The sequence below is a fragment of the Brachyhypopomus gauderio genome, chromosome 2 (assembly GCF_052324685.1).
Source record: "Brachyhypopomus gauderio isolate BG-103 chromosome 2, BGAUD_0.2, whole genome shotgun sequence".
Classification (NCBI taxonomy): domain Eukaryota; kingdom Metazoa; phylum Chordata; class Actinopteri; order Gymnotiformes; family Hypopomidae; genus Brachyhypopomus; species Brachyhypopomus gauderio.
Genome location: NC_135212.1, coordinates 10,539,432 through 10,554,836, shown reverse-complemented (window position 1 = coordinate 10,554,836; position 15,405 = coordinate 10,539,432). Strand labels below are relative to the sequence as shown.

At 50.4% G+C, this 15,405-nt stretch overlaps 2 protein-coding genes across 2 annotated transcripts; both read right to left on the bottom strand.

The window, feature by feature from the left end:
- Window positions 1–1,031: 1,031 nt before the first annotated feature.
- igfbp7 (insulin-like growth factor binding protein 7) lies at window positions 1,032–6,503 on the bottom strand. The gene is made up of 5 exons (XM_076986647.1): window positions 6,039–6,503; window positions 4,584–4,693; window positions 3,128–3,235; window positions 2,324–2,447; window positions 1,032–1,932 (listed from the first exon to the last, which is right to left on the bottom strand). Exons 1-5 carry the CDS (start codon window positions 6,436–6,438, stop codon window positions 1,910–1,912), a joined length of 765 nt encoding a protein of 254 aa, XP_076842762.1. The 5' UTR covers window positions 6,439–6,503; the 3' UTR covers window positions 1,032–1,909.
- A 20-nt stretch (window positions 6,504–6,523) lies between these two features.
- On the bottom strand, window positions 6,524–15,264 carry cox18 (cytochrome c oxidase assembly factor COX18). The gene is made up of 7 exons (XM_076986637.1): window positions 14,683–15,264; window positions 13,536–13,974; window positions 12,267–12,367; window positions 11,936–12,102; window positions 11,737–11,852; window positions 8,561–8,668; window positions 6,524–7,187 (listed from the first exon to the last, which is right to left on the bottom strand). The coding sequence occupies exons 1-7, from the start codon at window positions 14,685–14,687 to the stop codon at window positions 7,020–7,022; spliced, it is 1,104 nt and encodes a 367-aa protein (XP_076842752.1). The 5' UTR covers window positions 14,688–15,264; the 3' UTR covers window positions 6,524–7,019.
- Window positions 15,265–15,405: the final 141 nt, after the last annotated feature.

Genomic DNA, 15,405 nt, shown 5'->3' with positions numbered 1-15,405 from the left:
CTGGGAATGACCCTGAAGGGCTCCTCTGATGCTGGGACCTGGTCGGAAACCTTCCGGGACCACATGCCGGTCATCAAAAAATCTAGACCCGCAGTCACGCATGGATTTTTAGCTTCCGGTGTGGAAAGTGTGTTTGTGTTTACACACATGTGCCTTGAGTGATTCTTATCCTTCAGGTGCCCTTAACTAAAGACAGCTTGCTTAGCTGTGGTTCTGAGCTCCACCCGGACGGCCTCCGGCAGGCCTGTTCTGAATCTAGTCTAATCGGCCTGTTGATCACATCTTTCATGAGAACCTGTGGGAGGAACAGTACTGGATCCGTGTCAGCAAACCCATCAACTTCTTATAACCTCTTTAATACACTGGTCATTAGTGAACATATATAAATGGTAGAAATACAGTACATTAGTTCAGTGATCACCCAACTGGGGCTCGGACCACACTCGGGACACACTGCATTCGTTTTTATCATACTGTGGGTTTCTAGGGGGAAGAAATTGATCAAAATGTTACTCCAATGTCTAGTGAAGAACCCTTGTGTGGTGTTAAGGAGTGGGAGCAATTATTGAAATTATCTACTGATCAAAACTTCATTTAATTCAAGACCAATGATTTATTCCACCAATTTTTTTAATTTAAATTTTTTGCAAAAATCACATTTAAGAACAAAATGAAAAGCAGTTTTATTGATCTAGCAAAGGGTTATGGTAAATATTAATAAGAAGTGCTGTGTATTAATGAGTAGTGCTTGCAATTGTGATAAAAGCAACATCTATTTTACATAAATTGATATGACTTGTTTTAAAAAAACAGCAAACCTGCAAACAACACCACCCCCACACACACCAAAAGAGACCAAATGTGTCATTCTGAAACCTGGGGTTAGGGTTAGTGTATGTGGGTAACGGTTCACAGCATGTTGGCTTAAGTATGTAACAGGCTGCATGTGTATGTGTGTATTCATGGTTATCTTTCAGCATCTGGAGCCTTGCAGGTGTCATAAGTGAGGAAATGTTTTATTTTTGCTGCACACTTTCCTATATAATCTTTCACGTCACCTACAGTGTGAATGCACGTCCTAGCAACCCATATTAATACTACTTCAAATAGCAGTCCTGCTTTTTACATACCGGTTTCCAAATATAGCACCAATACTCGTCAATACCTTAGATCAGTAGTAATACAAGACCGACGTGGAGGTGCATGATGGGAAGGTGGTGCAAGAGCCTGGTGTCTCACGTACGTCTGCGTGACACGATTTACATCCCAAAATGCCTTCTACACACCCGTGGTATCTCTCAGCTATCAGCTATCTGAGTGAAATGTGAACGGATACAAATGAAAACAAAGCCTGCTTTGTCTTAAAATGGCTGTAAAGAGGGGCGGTGGGCACGTGTGCTGCACTCACGTCTGACTACAGGGAGATGGTGCATATGACACTGAATGCTCATATGTTGCTCACGTGGAGATGTTTGTGCGTGTGTCTTGTGCAGCTCAGTCTGCCGGAATATTCTGATTGGTTAAGGCTGTTCTGCGGGAAGACGTGCACGTGGAGGTACGGATGGGAGCATAATGTTGATAGAAAGGTTCGGGTCACGTTTTGGACAAGTCACACAAATGTTCTTTGTGTGTGTGTGTGTACTGGCATTATGCAGCTGTGATGTGTGTATGTGTGTGAGTTGGCCAATATAAAGCAGATTTATGAGCAGTTATTCTCCTGTGCACTGTGTAAAGTGTGATTGTATGCAAATGTATGACGACCCTGTATAATGCTGTGCACTATAAATCTATGTTGTGCGTGCTCGTCAGTGTGTGTGTGTGTGTGTGTTGCAGGGTCATACAGCAGTGTGTAGCTAGTGTCTCTTCCTGCAGGCGGAGGATCCATCAGGGGTCAGAGTGCACACACATCTTACAGCTCATCTTCCTTGACCACTACACACACACACACACACAAACAAACGAAAGATCAGTCTCTCAGTAAATTGCTTGCTACCCTTTGGTGATGGTCAGTTCTACTGTGTGTGTGTGTGTGTGTGTGTGTGTGTGTGTGTGTGTGTGTGTGTGTGTGTGTGTGTGTTTGTGTGTTTGAACTAGCCTGGGCAGCCACAGAGATAAGCCAGCTAACCTACGGTTCACTTTACCACCCCTGTTCTCCTGGCTTTTACTCAAGGTTGCTAAGCTTCAGTTCTTTCTTTTTGATGTGGTTTAATAGAAATTTAGGGAGAAAACCAGGCAAAAAAATGAAGGCTCACGTGCACTGAAAACACCATCTTAACAACTCATAGGTGCACGGTTTGGGAGGGAGGTAAGACTGGCCACTCACCCTTCTTGGGGATGTCATCGATGGAGTCCACCACGTGAATGGTGCCCACAGCTGACGCCTCCCCCTCGCTGTTGCTGGCGTGACATTCGTACAGGCCAGCTTCGGCCTTCGTGAGGGGCGAGATCTGAAACAGGTGCCCCACATCATCATCCTCCATCCATGACTGATCTGGAGTCAGCTTATTGTCCGGTACAGAACTAACCCGCTGCGTCAGTGGTACTCAAATCTGGACTCTAAATCCTGGATTAAGTAGTGAATGGTAGTTGACTGAATACTTAATGTTTCTGGTAGGCCTCTTCAACACAACTGACTTATATTATGAGAACGTGTTCAAAAGAATGTGAAGTACTCCAGTGTGACCTCCTCAGACTTATACAGACTTGTACCCTTCTTGGTGTGCTGCTAGGAAACCGTGTAAACACAGCCTGGGTTGTTATTTTTTTTCCCTTTGGAACTGCGATAAGGAGTTTGTGAGCCAGGATCCAAACACACACATCAAGTGTCTTGATGCTTTTTCCTTGACCAAGAGTGTGACAGCATAAATACTAAACTAACACTAAACTAACGTGTTAAACACACACAAAACAACTCACTCTTCACTGCCGATGTTATTTTTAACCCAAAAGAAACGTGCAAGATAGGATTTTGTGTGTACTTAGACAACCATGTAGAAACAGTATTATTTGATCTAATCACGTTCCGGTGTGGATAGCCTCATTACGACATGTGTTCACGGCTCACGGTTCACGACCAGGTGCGATGTGGGTACCAGACAGCATGGTTGCCTGAGTAGGCGGAGCTTACCAGCACCCAGCCTGTGACCTCGTGCTTCTCGGGGCCCCCGCGGGTCTGGATGGCCATGTTGTCACGGTCACCGGGCAAAAGCAGGGTCGTGCGTCTTTCACTGCTCACCTACAGACGAACCACAGAGGACTCAGTTCTGTTGGGGGGCGGGGTCACAAGTTGACTGGCAGCTTATTAAATGTTTCCTCAGCACCTCCACGTTTTCCCCTGGAGGTAAATCCAGTGGAATGCGGGTTTGGGTCATGTCTGCTTGACTCTCGTTAAGACGCTTTTGTGTTTTTGTGTGTACCGTGACCGCAGTCAAGGGCGTTGAGTGAGAGCATCGGCATCTGCAGTGCAAATCTTATCTGCTGTACAAAGATGAGTGAATGTGAATGCCTGTGGCCTTCACCCGTTCAGTGGCATTTAGCCCAACCCGAATGGTTCTGGGGTGGGAGAGATTTGAAACTGAGATTATGAAAATGAGCCAATTACCAGTTATCAAACATTAAAGCGAAAAAATCTCTCAAATCAAAGACTTGGCTCTGCCGTATCCAGACCAATATGATCTGTGTGTCTGCAGTATCCTCAAGTGCTGCTATGTGCAAAGAGACGGCCATTTGTGGGGGGGGGGGGGGTGTGTTTGTGAAAGAGCCAAAGACCAGAGCCGAATCCCTGGACATGATCTCATACTGCTGCAGCTCTAGTCATAAACTACAAAAACAACAGAGAACAATGGATTTGTCTCCAAGACAGTCCTCATGCAAGTTGTCTATACATATCACCTTCCATCCAGCCTGCTTGTGCTTGCTCTCTCTCTCTCTCTCTCTCTCTCTCTCTCTCTCTCTCTCTCTCTCTCTCTCTCTCTCAGGAAATGCTTCTTATAGGGGGTTTTCCTGGAGTAAAGTGAGACTAGGGACTCATGGCTGGGACTAAAATATCACATTACTCTTCAGAGGGGGTTCGTTCTACAGTTTTAACATTTTTCCATTTTCCAAAGAACAATCCCAAGCAGAGCTGGGAATCAGTGCAGATTACCAGTGCAGATTATCACGCACGAGAAGACACGGAACAAAAACCATGAGAATCTGGAGAAGGGTTTCTGCAGAGGAGGTCTGCTCTGAAATTCCAGGGCTGATAATGTTCTCCTAAATCCCGCCCTTGTATCCGGTGCTATTGTTTTGGGATGGTGTTATTCATAGCTGCACGCATCCTTTCACACAGCCTGAGCCATACAGCACACACACACAGACATCCACACTTCCCAGTGACTCATTCCCCTGTTTTCTGACTGGGATAATGGTCAATTGTGGAGAAGTAGAGAAAAACATCACGAACATCAAAAACATCAGAGTATCCGTGCCGTGAAACGTGACCCCATACAGTGGTTACAAAGCACGGCAGAGCAATGCTGATATGGTGTGCGAGGACCGCGTTGTCCCACAGGTCTGGCGGGGCATCGCTGACACACACATACCTTCCTCCAGGTGAGCACGGGGGTGGGGATTCCGATGACCTCACAGCTGAGGAACACCCGCGAGCCGGTCACGTTCCACACCTCCCTGGGGGCTGTCACGACGACGGGCGCTGCATGGGGGGGGGGGAGAGAGGGAAAGTGACATAAACTGAGTGACTTTGGTCCTTTTCAGGGCCTTGTGGGTGTTCTCAGATGGAATGGGAGGTTGAAGAGCTAGCTGGCAGGTAGAGACAGAGAGAGAAAGAGAAAGAAAGAAAGAAAGAAAGAAAGAAAGAAAGAAAGAAAGAAAAAGGGATTGGACTGGGATTTACCATAAAAATGACCAACAGGTAATAATTAATGATGTCTTTTGCTTTTTAATAAACAAAATCCAAAGAGGTTTTCTGGGGGGAATTCAGCTCTGATTTACAGTTCACATGTTACACTGTTACAAATGAGGTTAAACCTATTACTGCATTTATTACAACATTACAGCACCAAACGTTATAGTCATTTCTCTGACTGGGCACAACTGAATTTTGTGGAACGTATAACTTCAGCTCCTTCTGATTCCTCATTGGTTACGTCTGTCTTCACCATGTGAAATGGTACAGTGAGAAGATGTAATGAAGGACCCAATGTGACTATGAGTTGACCTCAAAGAGTGCACAAACAAACGCTCTACACACCCGTGTCATGTGCAGCCTGGGGGAACACAACTCAAGGCTGGAGCCTGCAGGATATGGTCTTATTAGGAGAGAGGGAGAGAATGAGAGAGAACGAGGGAGAGATAGAGAGAAAGAGAACTCTCTTTCCAGGGAGTGTTGTCTTTTACGGAGTTAATTCTAGGTCAGTCCACATGTCTATTCGCATGAATGTCCACCGCTCTGAAGAACTTGTGTTCACAGGCAGGATACGCCCACTGGATCAGAGTCTTTCTCCCATACAGCACAGCAAATCCCTTTTACAAGGCTAGAATTTCAGACGTGTTTGTTCAGGGTGACCTGGGTGTGAGCCCGGGTACAAACAACAGCCTACAGCTTATTCCACAGAGGGTATCAGATTTATGTGCGTTTATGTCAATATAACGGGACATAAACATTTTCACCTCTCCTATAGAAATTACATTATAACTACCCCAGGAGATATTTCTATGTTCGTTTATGGAGTCTACCAGCCTAGAGGTTCTGCTGGGAAAATGTGAAATGTTTTTATTAATTTAAGTAAATGAGTGGATTAATAAATGCATAATGATATGGATAGGTAGAAAATATAGTTTAGTTCAATAACCTAAATGCAAAAATTCCTCTTTAATTGTATAAAGGAGGGACAGAGTGAACTCTCTTCAGTGCTACCGTTATATTTATAGCAGTCAATTCATAAATCGTTATTTTTATTACCGTGTCTGTCTTGTAAAAAAAACTCAAAGCTAGTTGCATTCAGAAAGATGCTCAGAACCGAGAAGAACCTCCTCACCTTGCACACATCTGCCTTTGTTCTGAACTTGAATCGCAGGTTTCTTCTCCACCTCCGCTTTCTTGCTCGCATCTTTCAGGTCGCACACGGTGCTGTAGGTCACGCCGTCGGTACCGCACACCTCGTAGCGGCTCTTACACGCGCACACGCCCGACCTCCTCTTCCCCTTCACGCACTCCAGACCCGGCGCGCACCGTTTGGCCCGCGCGCCGCACGCCTCTCCCGCGCCCGCCGCGCACACCGAGCAGCAGCCGCACGAGTCCAGGACCGACACGGACGCGCAGCCGCCGGGCGGGAGCGGCGCGCACGAGCCGGGGTCGCACATGCCGCAGCCGCGGGGCGCGCGCCCGGCAGCCGCGGCGAAGGAGAGCGTCGCCGCCAAAATAAAACTCCACAGCATGTTGAAGCGGACAGGAGGCGTCCCGGTACCTTCCCGGTGTCGGTAGTACCGTGTTTCTGGCACGGACACGGTCCTTCTAAGACTTAACCCCGCCCTTCATGGTTCTGTGATGCGGTTCCTGCTTCTCATGACAAGTAAACATTTAAAAGTTCCCATAAACACAGCGAACCGTGTGACAGTTTAAGACTGTGAGATCTGGGGAACGAAGAACTCGGATCTATTCCTCACATACTTGTATCTGGACATTTTTATAATCACAACTACTGCTGGCAGAGAACTGAATTAATCATCTACTCATCTACTCATTCCACACACAAACAGGCAAGCAAGGATTCACATATACACAAGGAGGCCGGTATGTGAGAGGGGTATTGAGCAACAGTTTACTTCTTTGCACAACTCAACTGGATTACTGACCCCTTATAAATAACTTAATACACGTAGAAAACAGACTCGGCAACAGAGCGTTTCCAGTATTAAAGTCTTTGTGCTGGCAGCTCTGTCTACAGTGATGTAGAAGGCGGGAGACGTGTCCGGACGAGGCCTCGGGGTGTGCAGCTCGGCTCGGTCTCCCCAGGCGTTCATTTGAGGTACTTGGTCCTGAAGGCGGCTGCGATGTCCCTGTAGGGGGTGTCCGAGTCCGAACGCAAGGGCGGGACGCGGAGGAGAGTGCGGAAGCGCGGGGAGCGAAGGAGGAGGTTGTGTCCCAGTCCAACACAGCTGGAGCACAGCCAGTACCACGCCATGGCCTGGGCAGGAGAGAGACAGGGGGCAGGAGAGAGACAGGGGGCAGGAGAGAGACAGGGGGCAGGAGAGAGACAGGGGGCAGGAGAGAGACAGACAGGGGGCAGGAGAGAGACAGGGGGCAGGAGAGAGACAGGGGGCAGGAGAGAGACAGACGGGGCAGGAGAGAGACAGACAGGGGGCAGGAGAGAGACAGGGGGCAGGAGAGAGACAGACAGGGGGCAGGAGAGAGACAGACAGGGGGCAGGAGAGAGACAGGGGGCAGGAGAGAGACAGACAGGGGGCAGGAGAGAGACAGACAGGGGGCAGGAGAGAGACAGACAGGGGGCAGGAGAGAGACAGACAGGGGGCAGGAGAGAGACAGACAGGGGGCAGGAGAGAGACAGACAGGGGGCAGGAGAGAGACAGACAGGGGGCAGGAGAGAGACAGACAGGGGGCAGGAGAGAGACAGGGGGCAGGAGAGAGACAGACAGGGGGCAGGAGAGAGACAGACAGGGGGCAGGAGAGAGACAGGGGGCAGGAGAGAGACAGACAGGGGGCAGGAGAGAGACAGACAGGGGGCAGGAGAGAGACAGACAGGGGGCAGGAGAGAGACAGACAGGGGGCAGGAGAGAGACAGACAGGGGGCAGGAGACAGACAGACAGGGGGCAGGAGAGAGACAGGGGGCAGGAGAGAGACAGGGGGCAGGAAGACAGACATGGGGCAGGAGAGAGACAGACAGGGGGCAGGAGAGAGACAGGGGGCAGGAGAGAGACAGGGGGCAGGAGAGAGACAGGGGGCAGGAGAGAGACAGACAGGGGGCAGGAGAGAGACAGGGGGCAGGAGAGAGACAGACAGGGGGCAGGAGAGAGACAGACAGGGGGCAGGAGAGAGACAGGGGGCAGGAGAGAGACAGACAGGGGGCAGGAGAGAGAGACAGACAGGGGGCAGGAGAGAGACAGGGGGCAGGAGAGAGACAGACAGGGGGCAGGAAGAGATAGATATTCAAGGGGGAGATTGAGGAAAAGAAAGAGAGAGACAGACTTTTTACATTTCACTGATAAGACATAGGCTTTGTGTACAATGTTCACAGGAGATAACAGCACCCACGCAAGATCACATGTGTGATTTCCTTCATGTTACTTGCTCACTTTTAAAAAGTGTGTGTGTTTGTACTGGGGCCTCGATCTTCCAGGACAACCCGATGTGTTAGGGGTTGTGTCTACCATACTGATTATGTGAAAGATGTAGATTGTGACCTGTAGGCACATGGGGCGCACACACACACACACACACACACACACACACACACACACACACACACACACACACACACACACACACACACACACACACACACACACACACACACGCACACACACACACACACTACTTACAGAGGGAACGGTGGCAGCTAATGGCACCATGACCACCGAGAGTCCCCTAACAAAGTTGGTCATGTACTTCTGGAACTTTGAAGGCTCCAGCTGCCTCAGGGCAAATATCTGTCCAACACACGAGACAAACTTGAGACAAGCGCAAACTTGAGACAAATGTCAACTTCAACAACTGACAACACTGGTGTTATTAAAGGTGTAAGCCTTAAATATGATAAATATGTTAAATGTGTGTTAAATAGGTCTATTGTATTACAGGTCGTGTAGCATTGTGAAGCAGAGCAGTTAAGAATCAGTAAAACATCAGTGAATTTAACCGATGTTATACACAGTATGCTGCACCGCAGCAAACACACTCTGGAGTAAGACTGGGCTTCATCCATTTTTAGAAAAGATATTAGCATATTTTCACTGTGGGTTGTTCTTTGTTTTCAGAGTGCGGTTGTGGGTATTCAGTGTAGTCTTTGCTTTTATTGGCCTGGACTCCTTATTAGGAAAATAATCAGAAAAAACACATGACAGAAAATGGTGGTGGGGGGGTTAGTTTGCCTTCAACGTCCTGCTTCAGTGTCGGGGGGCGTGAGGGGGTAGAGTGTCTTCAGCGTCGGGGGGCGTGAGGGGGTAGAGTGTCTTCAGCGTCGGGGGGCGTGAGGGGGTAGAGTGTCTTCAGCGTCGGGGGGCGTGAGGGGGTAGAGTGTCTTCAGCGTCGGGGGGCGTGAGGGGGTAGAGTGTCTTCAGCGTCGGGGGGCGTGAGGGGGTAGAGTGTCTTCAGCGTCGGGGGGCGTGAGGGGGTAGAGTGTCTTCAGCGTCGGGGGGCGTGAGGGGGTAGAGTGTCTTCAGCGTCGGGGGGCGTGAGGGGGTAGAGTGTCTTCAGCGTCGGGGGGCGTGAGGGGGTAGAGTGTCTTCAGCGTCGGGGGGCGTGAGGGGGTAGAGTGTCTTCAGCGTCGGGGGGCGTGACGGGGTAGAGTGTCTTCAGTGTCGGGGGGCGTGAGGGCGTAGAGTGTCTTCAGTGTCGGGGGGCGTGAGGGGGTAGAGTGTCTTCAGCGTCGGGGGGCGTGACGGGGTAGAGTGTCTTCAGCGTCGGGGGGCGTGACGGGGTAGAGTGTCTTCAGTGTCGGGGGGCGTGAGGGCGTAGAGTGTCTTCAGTGTCGGGGGGCGTGAGGGGGTAGAGTGTCTTCAGTGTCGGGGGCGTGAGGGGGTAGAGTGTCTTCAGTGTCGGGGGGCGTGAGGGGGTAGAGTGTCTTCAGTGTCGGGGGGCGTGAGGGGGTAGTGTGTCTTCAGTGTCGGGGGGCGTGAGGGGGTAGAGTGTCTTCAGTGTCGGGGGGCGTGAGGGGGTAGAGTGTCTTCAGTGTCGGGGGCGTGAGGGGGTAGAGTGTCTTCAGTGTCGGGGGGCGTGAGGGGGTAGTGTGTCTTCAGTGTCGGGGGCGTGAGGGGGTAGAGTGTCTTCAGTGTCGGGGGGCGTGAGGGGGTAGAGTGTCTTCAGTGTCGGGGGGCGTGAGGGCGTAGAGTGTCTTCAGTGTCGGGGGGCGTGAGGGGGTAGAGTGTCTTCAGCGTCGGGGGGCGTGAGGGGGTAGAGTGTCTTCAGCGTCGGGGGGCGTGAGGGCGTAGAGTGTCTTCAGCGTCGGGGGGCGTGAGGGGGTAGAGTGTCTTCAGCGTCGGGGGGCGTGAGGGGGTAGAGTGTCTTCAGCGTCGGGGGGCGTGAGGGGGTAGAGTGTCTTCAGTGTCGGGGGGCGTGAGGGCGTAGAGTGTCTTCAGTGTCGGGGGGCGTGAGGGCGTAGAGTGTCTTCAGTGTCGGGGGGCGTGAGGGGGTAGAGTGTCTTCAGCGTCGGGGGGCGTGAGGGGGTAGAGTGTCTTCAGCGTCGGGGGGCGTGAGGGGGTAGAGTGTCTTCAGCGTCGGGGGGCGTGAGGGGGTAGAGTGTCTTCAGCGTCGGGGGGCGTGAGGGGGTAGAGTGTCTTCAGCGTCGGGGGCGTGAGGGGGTAGAGTGTCTTCAGCGTCGGGGGGCGTGAGGGGGTAGAGTGTCTTCAGTGTCGGGGGGCGTGAGGGGGTAGAGTGTCTTCAGTGTCGGGGGCGTGAGGGGGTAGAGTGTCTTCAGTGTCGGGGGGCGTGAGGGGGTAGAGTGTCTTCAGTGTCGGGGGGCGTGAGGGGGTTAGAGTGTCTTCAGTGTCGGGGGGCGTGAGGGGGTAGAGTGTCTTCAGTGTCGGGGGGCGTGAGGGGGTAGAGTGTCTTCAGTGTCGGGGGGCGTGAGGGGGTTAGAGTGTCTTCAGTGTCGGGGGGCGTGAGGGGGTTAGAGTGTCTTCAGTGTCGGGGGGCGTGAGGGGGTAGAGTGTCTTCAGTGTCGGGGGGCGTGAGGGGGTAGAGTGTCTTCAGTGTCGGGGGGCGTGAGGGGGTAGAGTGTCTTCAGTGTCGGGGGGCGTGAGGGGGTTAGAGTGTCTTCAGCGTCGGGGGGCGTGAGGGGGTAGAGTGTCTTCAGTGTCGGGGGGCGTGAGGGGGTAGAGTGTCTTCAGCGTCGGGGGGCGTGAGGGGGTAGAGTGTCTTCAGCGTCGGGGGGCGTGAGGGGGTAGAGTGTCTTCAGTGTCGGGGGGCGTGAGGGGGTAGAGTGTCTTCAGTGTCGGGGGGCGTGAGGGGGTAGAGTGTCTTCAGTGTCGGGGGGCGTGAGGGGGTAGAGTGTCTTCAGTGTCGGGGGGCGTGAGGGGGTAGAGTGTCTTCAGTGTCGGGGGGCGTGAGGGCGTAGAGTGTCTTTCCCGCTGTTCCAGTTTTATGAACAGCTGCACAGTAACACTGAACTGAGCGGAGGACAAAACCCCGTTTACCCCTATGAATTTACCCCTATCAGAGATTAAAAACTAAATAATGAAATACAGCCTCCGTTTTGGCCCATTGAGAAAGACATTTAGATCCAATTAAACCGTTTATTTCACTTTAATGTTCTGATTTGATTTTGGTTGACTGTGACGTATTTAGAGCTGTTTAAGTTTGTGGTCCCCCCCACCAATTCTGAAGGGTTTTTAGCTGCATCATGTAAGAAGTGAATCTAATGTCTGGTAAGAGGCTTCACAACCAGTGACCGGTCGTTGATATGAGTGGAAGCCCCAGCACACCCGACTCCAACGCTGAGATACCGCAGGAGACCCTGACTGGATGGGGTGTGTGAGATCAGGGCTGGAAGGGGCCTTACCTCGGTGATGAGGAGGTTTACAAGGCCTAGGGACACTGGAATGATCCAGGTTGAATCTGGGAGAGTGAGGTCTGGAAACCAGAGAGCGCCCCCTGCTGCCAGCTGCTCCTTTACACCTGTGAAATACAGCAAAGGGGTTTTATACAGCAACGCCATTGGTTTATTTCTAGCTAGTGTTCGGAGTTGAGGGTGAGTTTACCGCCTGGGACGTGTTCCAGTCCGACGCTGAGGTTGCGAAGGGCGAAAGACACTCCCACCCACATGGGCAGCTGCACCCAGACGAGCACGCTGGCCTTAAACGGGTGGCAGTTGTCCCTGACGTACAGCTCGGACACGATCCGCCGTAGGTTCTTCTTAAACTGGTATCTGCACATACCAAAGCGTTAGCAAGCCGATGTGATCCACCACAAAACATGTTTATGTGGTCCTGGTGCCTGACTGACTGATTATGGTGGTTATGGGTGTTAAAATGGCTTCATCAGGTCAAAAACAGAAGGCAGACGGAGTCTCGGCTCAAGCGATGGTCTCACCTGCAGGTTTGCTCAGACCAGCGCTTCTCCTTGGCTCGCACTGAGATTTCGTAGCTTAGCTGCTTGGCTATCTCTGCGATCTCCTTCTGCAGGGCTTCAACCTGGCTGAGAGCAAGAGAGGATCCCATCAACATCCGCCACCACTGACCTAGGAACAGTTCTCTCACGTTTTTATGCTCAATCACTTGAGACCGGAAAGAAAAACTGATCCCAGGTCATCAAGATCCCGCAGAGAAGAGGAGTCTTGATGCGTTTTTAAAGACTGGCCTTCAGTGGGGTATGTGGGGGTGAATACAAACGGAAACACTAATGCAGGCTCTACCACAGGGATGGAAAAGGAGGCGGAGTCTGGGCCCCTGGGAGTGTGGGGGTGGGGCAGTTTACGGGGGCGGATACATTTAACCGGGACAAAGGGGGAGGTCAAATGGGAACTTTGGCCTGGACTTTTCTCAGGAGCAAAGATCAAATATCTTTCAGTAAACAAAAGAATAAAAGCCAACTGGTAAAACGAATTACCAACTTTAGGATCATCAGTTATATGAACTTTAGTTTCTACCAAGCAGCAGTAATGCAGGTCTAGGATCAGTTTTAGTGTCTGTAATGCAGGTCTAGGATCAGTTTTAGTGTCTGTAATGCAGGTCTAGGATCAGTTTTAGTGTCTCCTGAAACACTGAGGAGTCACATCAGCGCTCCTTCTCTGAGGCTCTGTCTGAATCCTTACATAAGACTCCCACCATTTATGAATTACTCCAAACAAACCCCGATTCTAGATCCGTGCCAGTAATCTAAGACACTTTAAAGTCGGCTGACTTAGATGCTGAAGTTAGTGTATTCACGCAACTCTGTGGAGGAATGGCCCCTGCTGGCCTGACCGGCATGTTTGTGTTTTATTTGAGAAAACAGCTTGTAGCGTGCACAGATGCTTCCGTTCTCGCTGCCTGCAGCTTGCTGTGTCTTTCCAGCTGGATCTGGGCACGGTCCAAGACACGGGACATGTGACACGGGACACGTGACATGGGAGCCTGCATTCTGAACATCTAAACCGCACTCACTGAAAAGTTCTGCACACCATATATCTGCACAGTCGAGAAGACAAAGTCGTGTGAGCAGCTCAGGCACTAAGAGTTTAATTACTGCTCCAATCGAATCCTCAAAACTCTGATAATGAAACTCGACAGGGCCATTTGAATATTAAAACGCTGTAGGCAAATGGTTCTCATGGATTCAAATGTCGGGACCCGTGACCCCCTGCGACCCCCCAGACGAGACCTTTGCGATGATGACGCTCTGGTAGACGGCGAGGGGCAGGGTGAAGGTGCTCCGCAGGGCCAGCGTGGTGCAGGCGATGCAGGCCCACCAGGGCAGACCCGTCACCTGCTGGGCGGAGACCAGGAACTGCTCGGTTAGGTGCACGGGCGCGGAGTCCGCCACGCTCTCGTACCAGCCGGGCCGTGCCGAGCTCAAGGCCCTGCAGGACTGGACCTCCGGGGACAGCGTACTCCAGAGGGGGCGTGGCCTGGAGGCCACTGGGCGTGGCCTGGAGGCCAGTGGGCGTGCAGAATGAGCTCCGGCGGTCACGGTCAACGCCCTCTGACCGACATTTCTGCTCCAAGGTTTTCCCATCTCCCCCTGGCCCTGACGGTGTGACAGGAGGCAGCGGGAGGTCAAAGGGTGGGGGAGGAGCCTCAAACACGTCATGGCGGGGAGCCTGCGAGTCACATGATACTGATTACAGTTTGCATTCAGCACTGTAGCACACCTGACACATACAAAATATGGAATGACTTGTGCCTGTGACCTAGTGTTAGTGATGACGTGGGGGTCGTGTTGAGAACAAACTAATTGTGGGGATGGGCACAGCTTAATATTCTCATGTACTGTTCTAACAAGAGTGAAACAATTTGTGCAAATAAAGTATCTAATACCTCAAACTGCAAATGCATTGTTGCATCAAAACTGAGCTGTCTGAAACAGATACTATTAAACTCACATAGGACAGTGGTGATAAGGAATAATAAATAACATCTCAGAATTTTTATTTAATTGTGTAATTATCTTGGTACTGAATGTACCAACTCACTTTTCTTTCAGATTGTACAAGTGGTAATTGAAGATTAAGCCACAGGAAAACTTCTTATACAAATTAATTCAACAACCTGGAATAATTAAGTACATGAATACATGCTTAATTTGAAATGTAGTTGAATGTGTTAAACTGAAACTGACAACCTGAGAAAAGCCAGCGAGAGAGAGAGAGAGAAGTAGAGAGAGAGAGGGGGGGGGGAGAGATATACACATATCCCAATATTCATTATATAATATGAGAAACAAATCAAGTGCATTAGAGAACGAAGCTAGCATAGCCTAGCGTGCTAGCTAGATAGCTCACAACTACATAAAACACTAGACGCCTCACCTCATTAGCTATGTTATTCCAGAATTTAAACAAGACAAACGCCCATCATATTTTCAGAGAAATGCATGAAGCAAAACAAATAATTTATTGCTATTTGCCACAAGCTAGCTAACATCTATCCTGAGAATGACATCTCTAACGTGACATGCGTCGACGCACAAATATGACGTCAGTTCTGAGCGTCGCTGTGACGAACTGTCATAGCAAGAGTTGAATGAGATAAAAAACAACAAACGGTTCAATTTTATTAAACTTGTGCAACCTTCTTAATTTCGGATTAAGAATTAACTTCGTGGTCTCAATATGCGCTTAATCAGATCCTCACCATAAAAGGTTTTTGGTCGGACGTAAAAATATACAAAACGGAAAGGAATAGCACCATCTGCTGGAGTAAAGCACCTAAAGTCTCAAAACGCCGTGGACGTTTCTCGTCTTTCCCCGACGCTCTTTATCCAGGAAAACCCATTTGACTGAACAAAGGAAACACGGGAACAGCTGCATGCATTTGGATATTTGTAATGAAAAACGTTACAGACGTGGCTGAGTAATTCCTCTTACTTACAGTTGGCTAATGACTCTCCACAAGGGGGCGGTGTTGGCTTTCAATTAAGAGTACTGAAATGAGGAGATTTGTGTGCATCTTTCTCTGTTTAAGGTTCCAAGACACTTCCTGGTGCATACAGTAGACTATATATATATATATATATATATATATATATATAT

What these genes read in the sequence shown, in the direction of transcription:
- igfbp7 (XM_076986647.1), bottom strand. Translation starts at nt 6,438, where the DNA reads ATGCTGTGGAGTTTTATTTTGGCGGCGACGCTCTCCTTCGCCGCGGCT. An exon ending in AGGTCACAGGCTGGGTGCTG is followed by an intron (nt 2,448 to 3,127) that starts GTAAGCTCCGCC and finishes CACCTGTTTCAG; the next exon opens with ATCTCGCCCCTCACGAAGGC. An exon ending in CGATGACATCCCCAAGAAGG is followed by an intron (nt 1,933 to 2,323) that starts GTGAGTGGCCAG and finishes GTGTGTGTGTAG; the next exon opens with TGGTCAAGGAAGATGAGCTG.
- cox18 (XM_076986637.1), bottom strand. An exon ending in ACTGGAACACGTCCCAGGCG is followed by an intron (nt 11,853 to 11,935) that starts GTAAACTCACCC and finishes TGTATTTCACAG; the next exon opens with GTGTAAAGGAGCAGCTGGCA. An exon ending in TAGCTGCCACCGTTCCCTCT is followed by an intron (nt 7,188 to 8,560) that starts GTAAGTAGTGTG and finishes TCTCCTGCCCAG; the next exon opens with GCCATGGCGTGGTACTGGCT.